Source organism: Haemaphysalis longicornis, unplaced genomic scaffold (genome assembly GCF_048455015.1).
Source record: "Haemaphysalis longicornis isolate Haplotype H1 unplaced genomic scaffold, Haemaphysalis longicornis Haplotype H1 scaffold_9, whole genome shotgun sequence".
Classification (NCBI taxonomy): domain Eukaryota; kingdom Metazoa; phylum Arthropoda; class Arachnida; order Ixodida; family Ixodidae; genus Haemaphysalis; species Haemaphysalis longicornis.
The window spans coordinates 136,289,365-136,304,921 of record NW_027526460.1 but is presented as its reverse complement, the minus strand read 5'-3'; the positions used below and the strand labels follow the sequence as shown (position 1 = coordinate 136,304,921).

The following is a 15,557-nucleotide window of genomic DNA, read 5'->3' as shown; positions in this document are numbered from 1 at the left end:
GGAAGAATGTGAAAGTGCGAATGCACGAGTTGAATTTGCGCGGTTCGGTAATGTTCGCGAAAGAGAGATCACACACACACACACAACTACAAAGAAAGAAAGATGCATTTATTCACAGACACCTATTTGTGTTGTCGTTGTACTTTATTGCTAGAGCGGATCTCAGCTTTGAAATTTCGTGTCAGTACTCCTTTAAGCGGGTGCATTAGCCCTTCTCACGCCCGATTCCTGGCCAATCCCCCACGTGGGTATGTGCCATGTCAGCGGCCAGGCAGCGCGCGCCCATCTCCCCCCGTTGCCAAGGAAGACGAGGAGCGCGCGCACCCGCAGCTGTTGCTATGCGGACGGCGGCGGACGCTTCAGGCTCGCTTAAGAAGTGCATTCGCACTTAAAAGTTATTGTGTTCGAAGGATATGCGGTCGGAAACGCTGACACCGAGCCCGGCAGAATCCCTATAGTTCTGTGGTCAATGGTATACGTACACATTCTCAGTTTAAAAACAAGCATTGTCTGTGTGCACTGTAAAAGGCCTGGCGAAAACGGGATGAACATATCCGAGCAGAGCACGATGCTTACGTCAAACTAGGTATATTTATTTACTTTGTTTACACTATTCCAAATGTGCGTGCGTAGGCTCAACAAGGAGGGAAAGGAACACAAGATAACTAAAGCAGCGTGGCGTGAAGGAGACAAAAATATTTACCGGGATTACATAAGTTAAATGCATGTCGTGGCGAACGAAACAGAAACAACCCTGAACCAGATATTTTATTTACTGATTTGAACCTGTTTAATTAGTATTTTTTTCCTGCTTGTTCCTGTTGTTTTTTTTTTACTAATCCCCCGGTTATTTCTTTAATTCGCAGTTGCACACTCCTCCTGTAAAACACTTGATGTATGACTTACTACTCTCGTTGAACATTGCCATCCCCAAATATATATGGCCCCCCCACCCTTCCCCTATGAAATGCCTTCCGGCCTTTAAGGAAGAAATAAATGAAATGAAACATCCTAAAGTGGTGAAGAAAACTGCGCGCGCACCTTGGCTACCCAAACTGCAATGACGTTTACGAGCCATAACTTGGAAGAAATGGTTCAAGTAAATCAACAAGTTCAGTTACAAAATAATGTACTCCGAAATACATCCGGAAAAAAAAGAAAGCGCGAACTGTGGCAACCGTCGGTATGGGAAGACATAATGAAAGGAAAGTCAGCAAACAAAGTTTTTAATGACTTTAGTGCTGAGTAGATGAGAAGTGGACGTATAATTCCCCCTTTAACGCAATGACCTTATAATGTCCATCTACAAGAAAAGGGTGGCGGCGATACATTTTTTCGGTAATTATTTATTACGCGCTGCAGTCCAGGCAGTATGATACAGCACGAACGCTTAGAACGCACGGTGTCTAACAGGGAAGGGAACCACTACCCGCATCTGTTCAAAATGCGCTATAGCAGAATTGCTTAAAACGATTTTCAAATTTTAGCGCGCCGCGCTTCCGCGCCCATGTACTGCATACAGGGGTTTCGCGGCGGCGTCTACGTAACGTAGCGAGTGAACGAGGCACCCCCGGCAGAAATAAAACGGAGTAGCGGCGCCTTCTGAGGGAGAGGGCAGCACGCGCTGCTATGGAGTCATCTCCCAGCGTGTTGCCACGGCTCAGCCTCCCCCTCACACTTTCGCCATGCCTTGCCGCCGAGGAGCCCCCTCCCCCAAACACTTTCGCCGACGGCTCCTACTCCGTTTGGGACTCATCCGAAGCACGTGACATTTCCGCGGGAGGTTCATACACGATTTGCCACAACATGCTCTGCGGCAGTGAAGCGCTGCGAGATAACGGCAGAGTAGCGCGCGCCGCCGTGCGTCCGCGGCTCACGCGATCCCTTCCTGAGAGGCAGCAAATATGCGCTGTGATGCTTTCTTGTTTAGTAATGACAAGATTTCTTTGAGGTGCACACAAAGCCTGGGTTACTTTCTGTGATAATCGAAAGAAATATGCTTAAACATGCGTTTATTCTGTGCCTGTACCACAGTATTTCTTGTTGATTTTGCCATCTATCCTTTGTGTAGGATTTTAGGCACCCTATACATTAGCTAAGTCAGAGGGAGACTAACATCTTGTTGTAAGAGCGCGGTATTACATCGTATATTCGTACATGTTCTTTGTGATGGGGAAGACGGGAAAGGGGCGCTTCTGTAGAGCCGCAAACCATCAACTAATCAAAACTGCCGCGCTCGAGGTCACACGTGCACGTTGCGCCCTGCTGCCGGAGGGGGCTCGCTCACTTGGGCGTGAGGGTGACGCGCTGCAGCGTGAGCGAGCTGAAGAGCATCCAGAAGCAGTTGCCCAGCGTGTAGTCGGTGTCGAGGCGGGCGTCGCCCACGCGGCGCCACTCGAAGGGCGACAGGCGGCCCACGAGGCTGAGCAGCAGCATGGCGGCCAGCACGGTGGCCACCAGGGCGCACCACAGCGCCGCGCTGAACGGGCTCAGGAAGGTGTGGACCAGGGCCTCGTTCTCCCGCGCCTTGAGCAGGCCGATGCCGAGCGTCATGAAGGGCGCCGTGAAGTCCAGCACCGCGCTGCGCCGAGACGTCATGGTCAGCGGGGCCAGCGCCAGGTCCGCCCTCTGCGCACGCAGCAAGGTTACGCCATATTATAGCCCTAGCCGTTTGACGCCGCGCCATATCTGCAGCTTAAAAAGTCTTTATGAACGGTGGCAATGGCACTTCTCCCATAAGTAGTAACTTGAAGAGGCTCATTTCACCTACAAGATCTAAATTCACACCATCATGTTGAGCTTCAGTGGATTCCTGCCCACTGCGGTATAACTGGGAACGTCAAGGCGGACACTGCGGCATCGATCCCGCATGACCGGCACGGGCCAGTGATATCGATACCGTTATCCAGACGAGATGCTTCTGCCCTTAATTGCGTCCAAAGCTGCCTAGAGATTTCAGCGATCTAATCTATGTTGGCTGTTGCAACGCAAAATTACGCGCCGCTTCACTCCACAGACCCGCACGGGACCTTTAGGATGCCTGATGGACTGTCCAAGCATGAAGTGGTTCTTCAGGGCGTGCGGCTAATGTCGCTTACAGAAGCTCTTTTCGCTTCAAGATGGAACTGGCCGCTTCGCCCTTCTGCACTATTTGTGGCGTGCGCGAAGACTTGAACCACGTATTATGTGAACGTACGCGGTATAGAGAAGCTAGGACGTCCCTTTTAGTGTCCTTGGGTCTTCCGCTTTATGGATGACTAACTCTAAGTGACGTGTAAGGCCCTTGGTATAACTCTAAACGAGCATCTCGAGCGACAAAAGCTGTACTGTCTTTCCTGCGAAGCACAGGACTTGATCACACTCTTTAAACAGGACTCTTTTAATGAGCGCATCATCTTCACAGTCATCATCATCATCTCTTCATCGATTTCATTTCTTTATACATCTGGTGTAGCAAGCTAGGCGCCTTGGCAAGGCTAACCTCACCAGTATCATTAAAGACTATTCTCTCTCTCTCTCTCTCTCTCTCTCTCTCTCTCTCTCTCTCTCTCTCTCTCTCTCTCTCTCTCTCTCTCTATCTATCTATCTATCTATCTATCTATCTATCTCTCTCAAAACACAAAGTATCACGTCGATTTGTAATGACTTTAATACGTATTCTATCGCATTAGGAATGGTTTAGTAAGATCGCGTGTGATGACTGACGACGCCACATACAACAAGAACGCGACGCAATAGTTTCTTAGTTGTTTTGTCTTCCGCCACGTAGCAAGAAAAGTTTAGTGCCATCGTTCGCGTAAGCCGTTCATCGATACTGGTGCCGCCGGGCACCACACGTTTATCTTTTTGTTTGCTCAATAGAACGGCGACCTGACAGCGTTCACCATATCTGGACGGTTCAAATAACCTGAGCCTAGTTATTGGCGCCTCTCGAGCCCAGAGCGCGAGCCTGCGTCCTTTGTTTTGTGCTGTTTTTTTATTATTATCATTTCGCGCCGCTCGCGTCAGAATGAGGGGGTCCGCTTTTGTCCTGCTTTCATCCCGCCCTCTTGCACACCGCTCCTTAGCGCGGGGTTTCTTTTAAAGACGAGAGTCTTCCTTGGGCTACTTAAACCCAGAAATTTTGGTCTGTCTGTATGTCTGTCTGTCTGTCCGTCTGTCTGTCTGTGACTCACTTCAGCCACCCGGCCAAAGTAACATTGATATTGCGCAATAGTCTTATATACTCACAGCCAAATGTAAACGTCTAAGCCCGGTTTATATGTTCATACTTGTCAACTTTGTTGAACAAGAACAAGACATTACGCAAATATAAGACAGAAAATTAGTACAGAAGGAATATGCACAGTGTTCCTTTATTAAAAAATTACTGGATGCTTGGTTTTTCGAAAACAAGTGATATTCTATATCTACTGCAGAAAACCGCCGCCTCCTGGCGGCTTATCAAAAATCACGCGGCAACGGCAACGAAAGGTTCCACTATCTAGGTTCCCCGTCCTGCTTGGAACGCACGTGGAGCACGGCCACGCAGTTCTATAAACCTTGTAGTCGGCCGCCTCCATTCACGCGCGTCTCCGCCGTACTGCGGCGCTGGCATCGAGGAACCCGGCCTGTAGCAGTGGGACGCGGTAAATTCAAATCGCCTTGCGCAAACCTTTAGTGTGTTTACCTTGGGACGAGCGCGACGGTACAGAAACAGCATGAGAGGTGAGAGGGAAAGCAAAGGGGGCATTTCCTTGGCAAAAATCCACAAAGACTATCGTCTTTTGACGACATTTGCAACGAAAAGAGCAGATACGAGGCCATTTTTTTCGTTAGCAGTGTACGAGCCGATCCAACGTAACCTCGGGAATTAAAGAAGACATTGTACTTTGGCTTTGTGTACTTCTTGCTTCCTCGAATCTGTCCAAGATTTTACTCGCGCGAGACAATCCTGTCACGTTTCAGCGTGCTACTAGTTCTAGTACTTCAAAAACGTCTCGCCAACATATACTTCGCGTTCACGGTGTTGGTTTTGACAGGGATGTTTTTTCAACTGGTCCTGAAAGCGGCGTTTCACCAATAACGCAGTGGAACAAATTGTAATATATCAGTGAGAATAAAACTGTACTGCTTCCAAGTTTTGTTGTGATAACTATCTCAAAGGTAAGTTCAATCAGTTATTCAAAACGATTTCGCGCACCTGTTTTGTTTTGCACTCGTTGGGACAACGCCCCAGTCAATGCCCTCGCAAAGATAGAAATAATCAGATGTATGGATTGTACAACGCAATGAAGCTCAATACGAGTTATTCTGAAATTGCAATTGAATTCGTTCTGCCATATCAATTTCCTGGTTTCGGTGGTTGTTTTGACAGCTTCGCTGGCCATTCCATTCAGCTCTGGCACTGTTTGAGTTTCAATATCTCCGCAGTAGCTTCCCAAAATGCTACTATTACCTCCAGGATTACGAGCTTCAAAAGCCATCAGAGCACCCAGTCAACTTAGTTGCCACAGAGCTTCCGCGGGCCGGGGTCCCCTGCCAAAATGCTTGCGCCCTCCCCGTCCCCCTTTGGCATGCGCACTTACCCCCGCGAGCAGCTCTCCGACCATTCCGTTCCATTTTCCCGGCTCGGGCTCGGTGCCGAAGTGACCGTCCTCGACGACCCTGAGCTGGTACTGGAAGCCCAGAATCTCGGCCAGCCGCTCCAGCATGGACACGCAGAAGCCCTCGAAGCGATCGTTGCCTTCCAGTTTCTCGGCGCCCTCCTTGAGCATCACGAACGGCGCCGACTGCGAAGGATAGTCACCGTCGTGTCACCGGCAACAACTCGTCAATCGCGCTGCTGACCGCGGAAACACAGTCAAACGGGGATCACTCCAAGCGAGAAAAGTTCTGCCTTCAACATGTACTCACAGCACATGTTCACCAGGCTGCCCATAATATGGCGCCCATTGGCCTCCGCAAGCAGCTGTTGTGTTCGCGTACTGCATAGCGTACAATTAACGCACGGCTATCTGCCTTTTATACGGTGTAACGCATCGGGGCAGTGGCTGGGTGGAAGTCAACTATATTGGGATTGAGTCACTGTGGTGGCTAAAGGCCGGAAGGGAAGCGGGATGTAGAGGGAGCCATTTCCCTCATGGAAGAGATGAACAAGATTTAGACACGAAATAAAGACCCCCGGATGTTTTTTAGTAATCCGCAACCCACATGACATGCCCATAGCCGAGGTGTGGCTTTACGACGCCTAAAATTTCAATTCAGTTTTGCTCTCTTGGATCAAAGAGAGCGTCTACAAATAATAAAGTAAAAATAGAAAACAACGTTCACTGACAAAATTAAGGGGGGGGGGGGCATGCGAAGAAAGAAATGATGGGTAGCCTACATAACGCGTAAAGAGGATACAGCTGAAGCTGCGAAATTGTGCTACATGACAACACCAGTAGATGAAGACGACTGTTTTTGATTATTTACATCGAGTTTACTGACCTATATCAGGCCTAAATGTAGGCGGCAATGACGTTGATAACTTTGGCCTTAGCGTAACGTCTTCCTTAAGAAGAAGATTCGGCTTAGCAACTGCCGCAGTAAACAAAAAATTATCATCAGTAGATCACCCAGGAAACAATAGTGCATAAAAAGCAGCAAAACTCAATTCAGACTGCTATTAATGAGGCCCTGCAGCATTTTTTCGACATCTTTTTTCTAAATCTTAATAGCTTGCAGAACGTAGTCAACCAACATATCTAGTACTTAGATTAGAAGGTCGCAAAGTTGCTCAGCCGAAAGTTATTGGTCTGTGCTCATCAAATAACTTAAAAACTTGCTCTAAAAATTTGTCTTTCTTTCCCGGTCATGGCATTCTTCGACCGCTGGAATGACGTCATTACAGCACTGTAGCCGCTATTGACCGGTTTTTCTTCAGTTGCAGCGATGAACGCATTCGATTATCACTTTAAAAAGTCTCTAAAAAACGCAAAGCAGAAACGGAAGGAGTACCTGTTGCGACGTGCAGATCACGCTGTGCAACTCCGTGCTTCCGATATATATAGCTTTCGCAGTGCTTGCAGATCGTGAATGAAGGAGTGAAAGCGTGCTTTGGAAGTGTTGCGCAGTCCCTTTAATGTACCCAAGACGTTTCTACATATGTATCGAATGGGCGAGAGAATACTACAATTAGTGGGTTACTTTTATTTTTCAATAATTTTTTTATCTCTCCTCCGTGACCCGCATACACAGACAAAGTTCTCTTCTTTCGCTGAATTCACACAGCTTGTTCGTTGCCTTGAAGTTAGCTTTCTCTGAGGCTACATTACTATTGCATTGAAGAAAGGCGTTATTGCAGCTTTGTTCAATACAGCTGAAGTAGCGGTTGAATATTAATCCACCAGAAAAGGAACACACGAATCACAATAGCAAGGCACAATGTTATCTCGCTCTTACGAGGATGGTGGTGACGATGATCGTGCGGTTCTCCAGGGAGTTCTCATCTATGGAGTCGTCGACACCCTCAGAACCGGGCACGCCGTCGTCGTCGTACGGGTCACTCACAAAGTCCAGGCCCTGCTCGGGGGTCCATGTGGCCACCTGCGCGGTCCCAGAGAGGCACTAGAGTGAACAATCTTCAGGGGCAGGATTCCACGAGCCCGGCGAGCGTTCAAGTACTCTTAGCCCACTGTGTATTCGGAAGAAAACAAGCGCGACTGTGTTCCGATCGCCTGCGTTGCACCGGCGCGTTAATCCCTACAATCAATCATTGTGTTCAGGTACGTTTCTAACAAAGTAGTCGCCAGCCTAGACGTTTTATTATGTTTAAAGCCACCGAAGAAATATCAAAGGTTTCCGTCTCCACTAAAAATGTTAGGAGGTTTTGTTACTGCCAGGTGTATTGCTGAACCCCAGGATGTGGGTTCGATCGTGTGTCTGCTTTAAAGATGGAGGCGAAAAGCGGAAACGACAAACCAAGTGCGAGTGACTGCCTTTGTCGCTTTATTGCAATTCCTTCTTTGTGCTAATTTGCCACCCACCCCTCCTCTTTACCCTTCTTCTTTCCGAAGAAACACTTCATCTCTAAAATTCAGAAACTTGTTGAAGAGATGCTTGACGTGCAACAAAAATTTTGTGGTTTCCCCAAGTTATATTACAAGGATCGAATCAAAGTTTTTCACCCCACTACTAAGGTACAGACTTCCTTCCTATCTTTCTTTCTTTGTTTATTTATTTTTTCGTTTCTTCCTTTCTTTGTTTGTTTCTTTCTTTCTTCCCTCCTTTATGTATTTATTTATTTATTTATTTATTTATTTATTTATTTATTTATTTATTTATTTATTTATTTATTTATTTATTTATTTATTTATTTATTCCTTTGTTTCTTTCTTCATTTATTTGTTTATTTATTTTATTTATCTCTTCCTTTCTTTGTTCCTTTTCCTTGCTTTCTTTCTTTCTTCCTTTCTTTCCCTCTCACTTTCTTTGTTTCTATTTACTAGCGTTTTTCGGCCCACAGCTCGCAACAAAGGCGTAGGTACATACAGTCAAAGTCAAAGACTGCGCTGAAATAACCAAAATTCTGGCGGGAAATACCTTATTCGGCAAGTGGGCAAGGAAAAACAAGAAAGCAGTAACAAATTAAATTCCCTCCCGTACCACCGTATTATATCTATGAGATTCATTTGTTTTGTTTTCTTGCCCAAGTGCTACATAAGTTATCTCTCGGCAGCATTTTGGTTTCTTCAGCTTAGGCTGTCCGTAAACGTACACCTGTCATGCGTTCAGTCAGAACACGCCTCATCTTTGTTGTGTACACACTGGGGATGTAAAGATGTCAGTAGGTTGTACGGGCGTGGCTTCGAAGGACGCGGGTTCGATTCCCGGCAGCGGAGGCCGCTTTTCTCATGGATGCGAAAAGCGAAAACGCCCGTGTGTACGAGATTTCGGCGCACGTTAAAGATGCCAAGGTCGTCAAAATTAATCCGGAGCCTTCCACTACGGCGCGCCTCATCGCCTGTGTAGCGTCGGTGCTTTAAACCCCATAATCAATCAATCAATCAATCAACCTGGAAAAAGTTTGGCGAGAAACATAGTTGCGCCAGTCTGAAATGGTCTCCCCGACATCGGGCGCACGCGTTGCGTTCGGTCCTAGAACAGTTTACCAACGAGACAGGGTTGCTAATACATCGCAGGCACTGCCCAGAACGACGGGGTGCTGCGCTGAAGGAAATTTCAGTAATGCACGATGCCGGCAACACTCAGCGTGTGAAGCCTTTGGTTCTCACCAGCTCGCTACGTCCTCTACGCCACTCGAAGACTTGCAGCTTGTCAATGTCTCGCTCACCATCTTCGTCGAACTGCACTTCCCCCGTGAATCCCTCGTAGACTGCCTGCGAACACCAATGGGAGAACCACTAATGCGTTTCTCAGTTGGCGTACAAAGTTTACTGCCCCGTCAGGTGGACAGCCAACCGCTAATGCGACACCAAGTGACATGTCTGCTTAAAGGGACCCCAAAAACAAAATAAAACCGTTTTTAAATTTTTAAAAATCGCCTTTGGTAACTCTCAAGTCCAGACACGAGCCAGTTTATACAGCAAAGCTGTTTATAGCTAACGTTCCGTGTATTCTTGTTCAGTGCGTCGACAAAAACGCAGTGCTTCCTATCTTTGTCCGCTTTCCAATCCCATGCGCAGCTAGTTTTTCCCGGCTCCTCCGAAGGTGGTGTCAGATCGTCCACGCTTTCATCGGGAAAAATTCACTGTAATACTTTCCCAAAGTTTTCATTAATGAATTATACGCCTCATTTGCCCAGCCCTGAGCCAAGGACCTGGGTACAGCCACTTTCATGAATTCTGTCTTTGAACGAATCACATCGGTAATAGCAGTAAAAACATATAATAAGTCGGAGCATCCAGCTTTCAAAAGGTGGTGACCTTGGTTCAAGGCCCCTTTTGCACCTGCAATCCGTCTTGCCAAGTCAATCAGTCCGTGCCGGTCGTCCACGACTGTGCTGGAAAGAGCGGCTTCCCAACCGGAAAGGCACGGGTTGGGTGTGGGAATTCGGGTCGAGGGTTTGGGGCATTTCTATGTAGAGTGATAAACGTTTGGGTGGCGTCCGAAGGGTGGGTACATACATGGTAGGGTAGAAGGTGTGTCGGAGCGAGAGGCTAGGGAACGTGTTTGGAGCTGGCGCCATGCAGCGGCTTCTTCACGGGTGAGTCGCACGTGTGGCGGTGGAGGTGTCCTACGGGAGAGTCTGTCTGTAGTGGTGCAATATGTAATACGCTAGAGAACAATCCCGCTGAAGAACAATCCTGCTGGAGGATAATCCCGAGGCTCCACGTTTTTTATAAGCCTGAGGCGTTCGTGTGCGGGCGTTCGTTCATTCGTTCGTTCGTTTGTTTGCTTGCTTGCTTGCTTGCTCGCTTGCACGCTCTCCTGCTTTGGGTGGCTGCTGTCGAACGAGACTTCCGCCAGTACAGAACCTTTAACTCTCCTCGCCGAGCCCGCACCGACGGCGTCGCACGAGATTTCGACGATAATTTCCACAGAAGTACGGCCGGCTTGCTACAGGAAGGGCCGTGGTCGTTCCACGACTGCAACTCCAGTAGACCAAAAAAATATCTATCATCGTCTCGAGTTCATAACTTTATCCGAAGTTGTGTGTCACCTCAGTTTAGCTGGTCTTCCACCTTGCCAGGGTATAATGGCTCATAGTTTTTAGGGGTGAAACCCCTTAGGGGCTGGGGCTACTGGCGTCTCCTGTCGTCGTTGTAATCGTATTCCTGCGCTGCAACTTTTGCAGGTAAAATTTTATATCGTCACCGCTCCGGAGAAGAAATGTGAGCCTAGCCATGTTACCTTCGCTATAGTTCTGGGTTGCAGAACCGCTTAAGCGTTTCTGACGATGGATGCAGAATATTAAGCAGCGGAGACAATCAACACAAAAAAGAAAGCACCCGGTGGGTATAATATCACGATCCACGAATGAACAGACACAAGCAATACAAAGCGCCCTGGTCAAGCATGTAGACGAGTGTACAGACTTTTAGGTTATTGGACTTAAATTTCGAAGAAGGGTGCTGCTGCGCGCTTGCGTGGCCAACCATATTCGGGGCATCGTAATGACTGAAGGAACCGGTCAAGTGTGTTAACTCTGACGAATAGGAGCCGAGAAAATAATTATATAGTCAGCACGCTGGTTCACAGCTATGTCGTCTTACTACGTAGACGAGAAAAGAAGGCAGAAAAAAAATTTGCATGGCAGCTCGCTTTGCATTGTTTGTTTTGCAGCGCATTAAAACGCGGGTAAGCGCCCATGACTTAATGAAAAGCGCATAGGATGCGGCGTGGACTGACCCCCTTGATGGCGCCCAGCAGGCGTGGTCCGTCCTGCAGATACGTGGCGTTGTCGCACTCCACAGGGTTCAGTTGGAGGTCCGACTCGGAGAGGTTCTGCAGGCCAGCCGCCAACACGTGCACGGCGTCGTGTACCAGCGCCAGCTGCGTCTGCAAAGCGAGAAATTCAGTTGCTACTCCACAAGAGGCAAAACTAACGTCACTAAATAAAGGGCTTTGAGAGTATCGGCACTCTTTTCTCTCATTTTTATGTGCCGCCAGGATTTTTATTGGTCGGTCGGCACCACGTGATATTTGTCGACACATGGGCGCAGCCATTTTGTTTCTTGGTGCCTCTCCTCTCTCTCTCTCTCTCTCTCTCTCTCTCTCTCTCTCTCTCTCTCTCTCTCTCTCTCTCTCTCTCTCTCTCTCTCTCTCTCTCTCTCTCTGCTGCGTGGACGCTAGCGCGGCCGGTTGCACTATGCCCGTCACAAGCGGCGGCGGTTTCGTTGGGAGAGATGGCAACACTGCAACCCAGAAACAAAATGGCCTCCAGACGCTTCCGGGAGCACGAAGTGGCGGTACTCTTAAGCGTAGCCTATTTAGTGACGCTAGGCAAATCTTGCGTCACCCGGTGTATGTCACTTGTAAGTTTATGCTTTTGAGAGGGCGTCAGGCTTGGTTTAATTACAGCCATACGTAGCCAAATGGCCACAGCAGCTTCGTCCTCACTTCAAACTCCAATCGTTTTTTAAGCTCGCTTTAAGATTGAACTCCAATAAAATGTGCTGTGAGGCTGGTTGATGCAATACGACTAAAAGAAAAGAGCTCTGAAAACGGGACACAGCTAGGAAGAAGTACGACAAAGATGCGCATCGGTGTCGTCCTTTATCCTGTTCTGTCTTCTTTTTGGAGATGTTTTCATTTAGTCAACCTTAACCTCCGTACTGAGCTTGGGATCGAGATGGGTAAGCTCACCTTATGAGCTTGTCTCACATCAAACTTTCTTTATTCTTCAGCTCACAACCATCTCGACCTCACCTCGAATTAGTTTTCTGATGAAGTGTTCATTTTCATCTAAGATTACTTCAAAACCCCGACGGATTGACCCCTGAAGTAGAGCTTATATCTTGCGGTTACGCAACAGTTTGATTATTGTTTCATTTAATTCAGTTGGTCTGGCAACTACTGAGCTGTTATATCATGTTCGAAACAAATAGTGTCCGTTTGCGCACCTGAGAAGGAGCTAGTCGCACAACCTAAGTGCTCTACTTTTCGTCAGCGCACTGGTAACATACGGTTGTTTAAGCGTTTGTGGACAAAAGGCGAGCGGTAACAAAAACGGGCACACAGGTGGCCAAAGGCACAAACACTCGCATACACAGCATTCATGCAGTGCGGGAAACACTCCTGTTCGCACAGCCGCCCCCACAGGCACGTTACAATTACCCAAAACTTCCCATGAGCTATCACCGACGCGCGGTGAAGAGGGCAAGGAGAGATGACACGAAAGAGCGCGAAGGCTTCGAAGGTGGGCCGCAGCAGGTGGAAATCCTTTATGACGGGAGGGGAGGTGCCGACAGGACACAGCACGAAGAGGCAAGCGTAGAGGCGAGACACGCATACGCATGCTGTATGCGGGTGGTCGTTTTTGAGAGCTCTGGAGCACTCCGGAAAGCATCTCCGAGGTCGGGTGGTCGAAATCGCGCGCTCGACGTTGTTCGCTTGGTCGTCTCAGAGTGTCGTACTCCATTCCGAGCGCCTCCGACTGCTCTGACTCCGAAATGGGGGCGTCGCCGAAATCTGGAAGCGATCCGGTCACGTGACCCCGTACGCCGCGACTCGCCCATACTCGCCTGCCTAGTCAGTGGCGTTCACGGTGGGAGTATTTTGACATTTTCAAAGGCATCTCCGCATGATGTCGACACGGAGACGCCTATTCAGTGTAGGGTAACCGTATGCGCTGCTTATGCAGCTCGAAATCGACGCCGTGGAGGACGGCAGCTTGTTGAAACCTTTGTTGAAACACTGCGGCCGGCCTGGCTGTTAGCAGAAGCTGTGCTGGCCGCGCCGCCTCGCCACGGTCGCATGCTGCTCAAAGATCGGGTACGCGTTCGGTTGGGGAGCAGTGACTCTTGCTCGGATTGGGGGACTGACTGAAAAACATTTATTTACAGAAGTTTATACAGTGAGGTTGGGGAGCAAGCATCCGCATCGGCGTACTCCGAGCCAGAGTATCAGAGCGACCACCCGAATACAGCAACTCTATGGCATACTCCGCCTTGAGCCACTGCCTCCCCCTCCTCACAACTGCCTCGAATGCGGTCAACTTGCCACTTTAGAATATTCCATATGGGCATTCCCTTATGACCCCTTTCCTCAAATCTCCAGCATCGAGCTATGGAGGGAAGCATTGGGTAGCTCTAGCCAGGTTATTCAGGAGACCCTGGCATATGCAGAGCTACCGAAGTCACGGCTTCGCCCAGCCGCCACCAACCCTCAGTTGCTGTGGCTCGAATAAAATATCCCCCCCCCCCCCCCCTAAAATGTCATGAGTTCACAGCGAAGATAAGATTAAGCCACCTAAACTATGTCCCGCAGTAGCAGTCGAGCGCCGATATACCAGCTAGGCAGAGTAGCTTGTGGCCACAGGCAGGAAAAGGAGGAATAGGTGAGGCTAGACAGAAAGTAGATTAAGCTGAAAGAAAAATGCACGCAGTCACGTTGTTTTTTGAAGCTTCCGCCTTCCCCTGGCTTGCCATCGTACTTTGCTTCTATTCTTTGCATTAGCATGATTTCTTCCATTTATCTACGTGTGCAGAATGCTGACTGCGTGGGCCGCCGTCTTTGCGGAAAGCAAATCACTAGTCGCTGTGGCCAAAGATAGGTGGTTCGCATAGACGGCGGCAGACACGGCCAGCATACTGCACACACCACCTCAGAGGGCACAACCCATCCCACATAACACAGCTGGAAAGGGCCAGCCGAAGTGAAAATCTGAATGCCCTACTCTTCAGCCCGTTTATGCTGTGGGCTTCCTCCGTGAAATGCAGCCAGGCCAGAGTGTATACCTGTTTCTCTCGTCCCCCGGCCGTGCGGTCGGGGTGGTAGCGCACCAGCCGCCGGCCCAGCAGCGTGAAGTCCTCGTCCTCGAGCTCCACCAGCCGGAAGCTGTACACGCGGGCCTCGGCCACCCGCTGACGAAGCGCCGCCCGGCTGCCGACCACGTGCGCGTCCTGCAGCAAACAACGCGCACTGTATTACGCTCCCAGCATGCACGGCGCGCGGACAGATTCTCACGGCAATGTTCACAATATATACGGCGGATACAAACCACGTGCCCTCTTCCTTATTTGTGAACAATTTATTTATTTGTTTTATTTAAATATACTGCCAATCCCTCACGGGATTCTCGCAGGAAGGGCATATACACAGTACATGTCAGAGTTTTTTCAAGCACTGTGGGGTTACACAATCGGTGGACTGTAGCACACATTACACACTCTTCATGGAATAAATATCAAAAAGGAAGGCACCAGTTTTACAAAAGTAACATATCGTACAGGCTTTGACAATACAGGTTACAACATTCCCCTGCGTAGTAGTAAGTAGTAGTAGTAGTAGTAGTAGTACAACTTTTATTGAAACGGTAGTCCGCCGGTCTGAACAGGGGAAGGGAAAGGGGAGAGGGTAGTAAACGCACTGTTACAGTAGTCGGATTTCACTGCGTAACTTGTTCAAGCTTTTGAGGGCTCACTTTTAACCTTCACTCTTGAATTGAGCCCATCACAACTGGCGGGCCAGGTGAAATATTCCATCATGAAAAGGACCGGATAAAGTGCTATTTTGTTGATCAATTCTGTGTCAAAGGAAAAAGAATAAAGTGCCATTTTTTTATCAATTCTGTGCCAAGTTGTTGAGGATCAGGGTGCAGTTGTGGTGCCGTGAATCCTCTGTGTTAGGCAAAAGCAGGACATGACCACACGAGATGGATTAGGTTTTCTGAGGTACTTGTGTGACAGTATGGGCATCTTGGGGGCGAATGGGGAGTGTACCATTTACGATGCATTTCCGGTGTGTAGGCTGCGTCGGTGAGAAGTTTATTCACAAAGATTTCACTGGAGTGTGGTAGCACTCCTCAAAGATGCTAATGCTGTGGTTAACAGTGCTAAGGGCCGAAATAGGGCCAAAAGGTGCTGATACATCGTGACCGCAGCCAGGTTCAAATTCATCTGTATACTGTT

General features: G+C 48.6%; 1 protein-coding gene across 1 annotated transcript in view; it reads right to left on the bottom strand.

Annotated features, from left to right (window-relative positions):
- LOC144153764 (glutamate receptor ionotropic, kainate 3-like) overlaps positions 1 to 15,557 on the bottom strand; it is a 42,342-nt gene that overhangs the window by 15,368 nt on the left and 11,417 nt on the right. Inside the window, exons 6-11 of the mRNA XM_077685475.1 lie at positions 14,385 to 14,549; positions 11,335 to 11,484; positions 9,258 to 9,362; positions 7,426 to 7,569; positions 5,568 to 5,771; positions 2,288 to 2,628 (exon numbers count right to left, since the gene is read on the bottom strand). Coding sequence (XP_077541601.1) covers positions 2,288 to 2,628; positions 5,568 to 5,771; positions 7,426 to 7,569; positions 9,258 to 9,362; positions 11,335 to 11,484; positions 14,385 to 14,549 — 1,109 coding nt within the window. The remainder of the gene's footprint in view (positions 1 to 2,287; positions 2,629 to 5,567; positions 5,772 to 7,425; positions 7,570 to 9,257; positions 9,363 to 11,334; positions 11,485 to 14,384; positions 14,550 to 15,557) is intronic.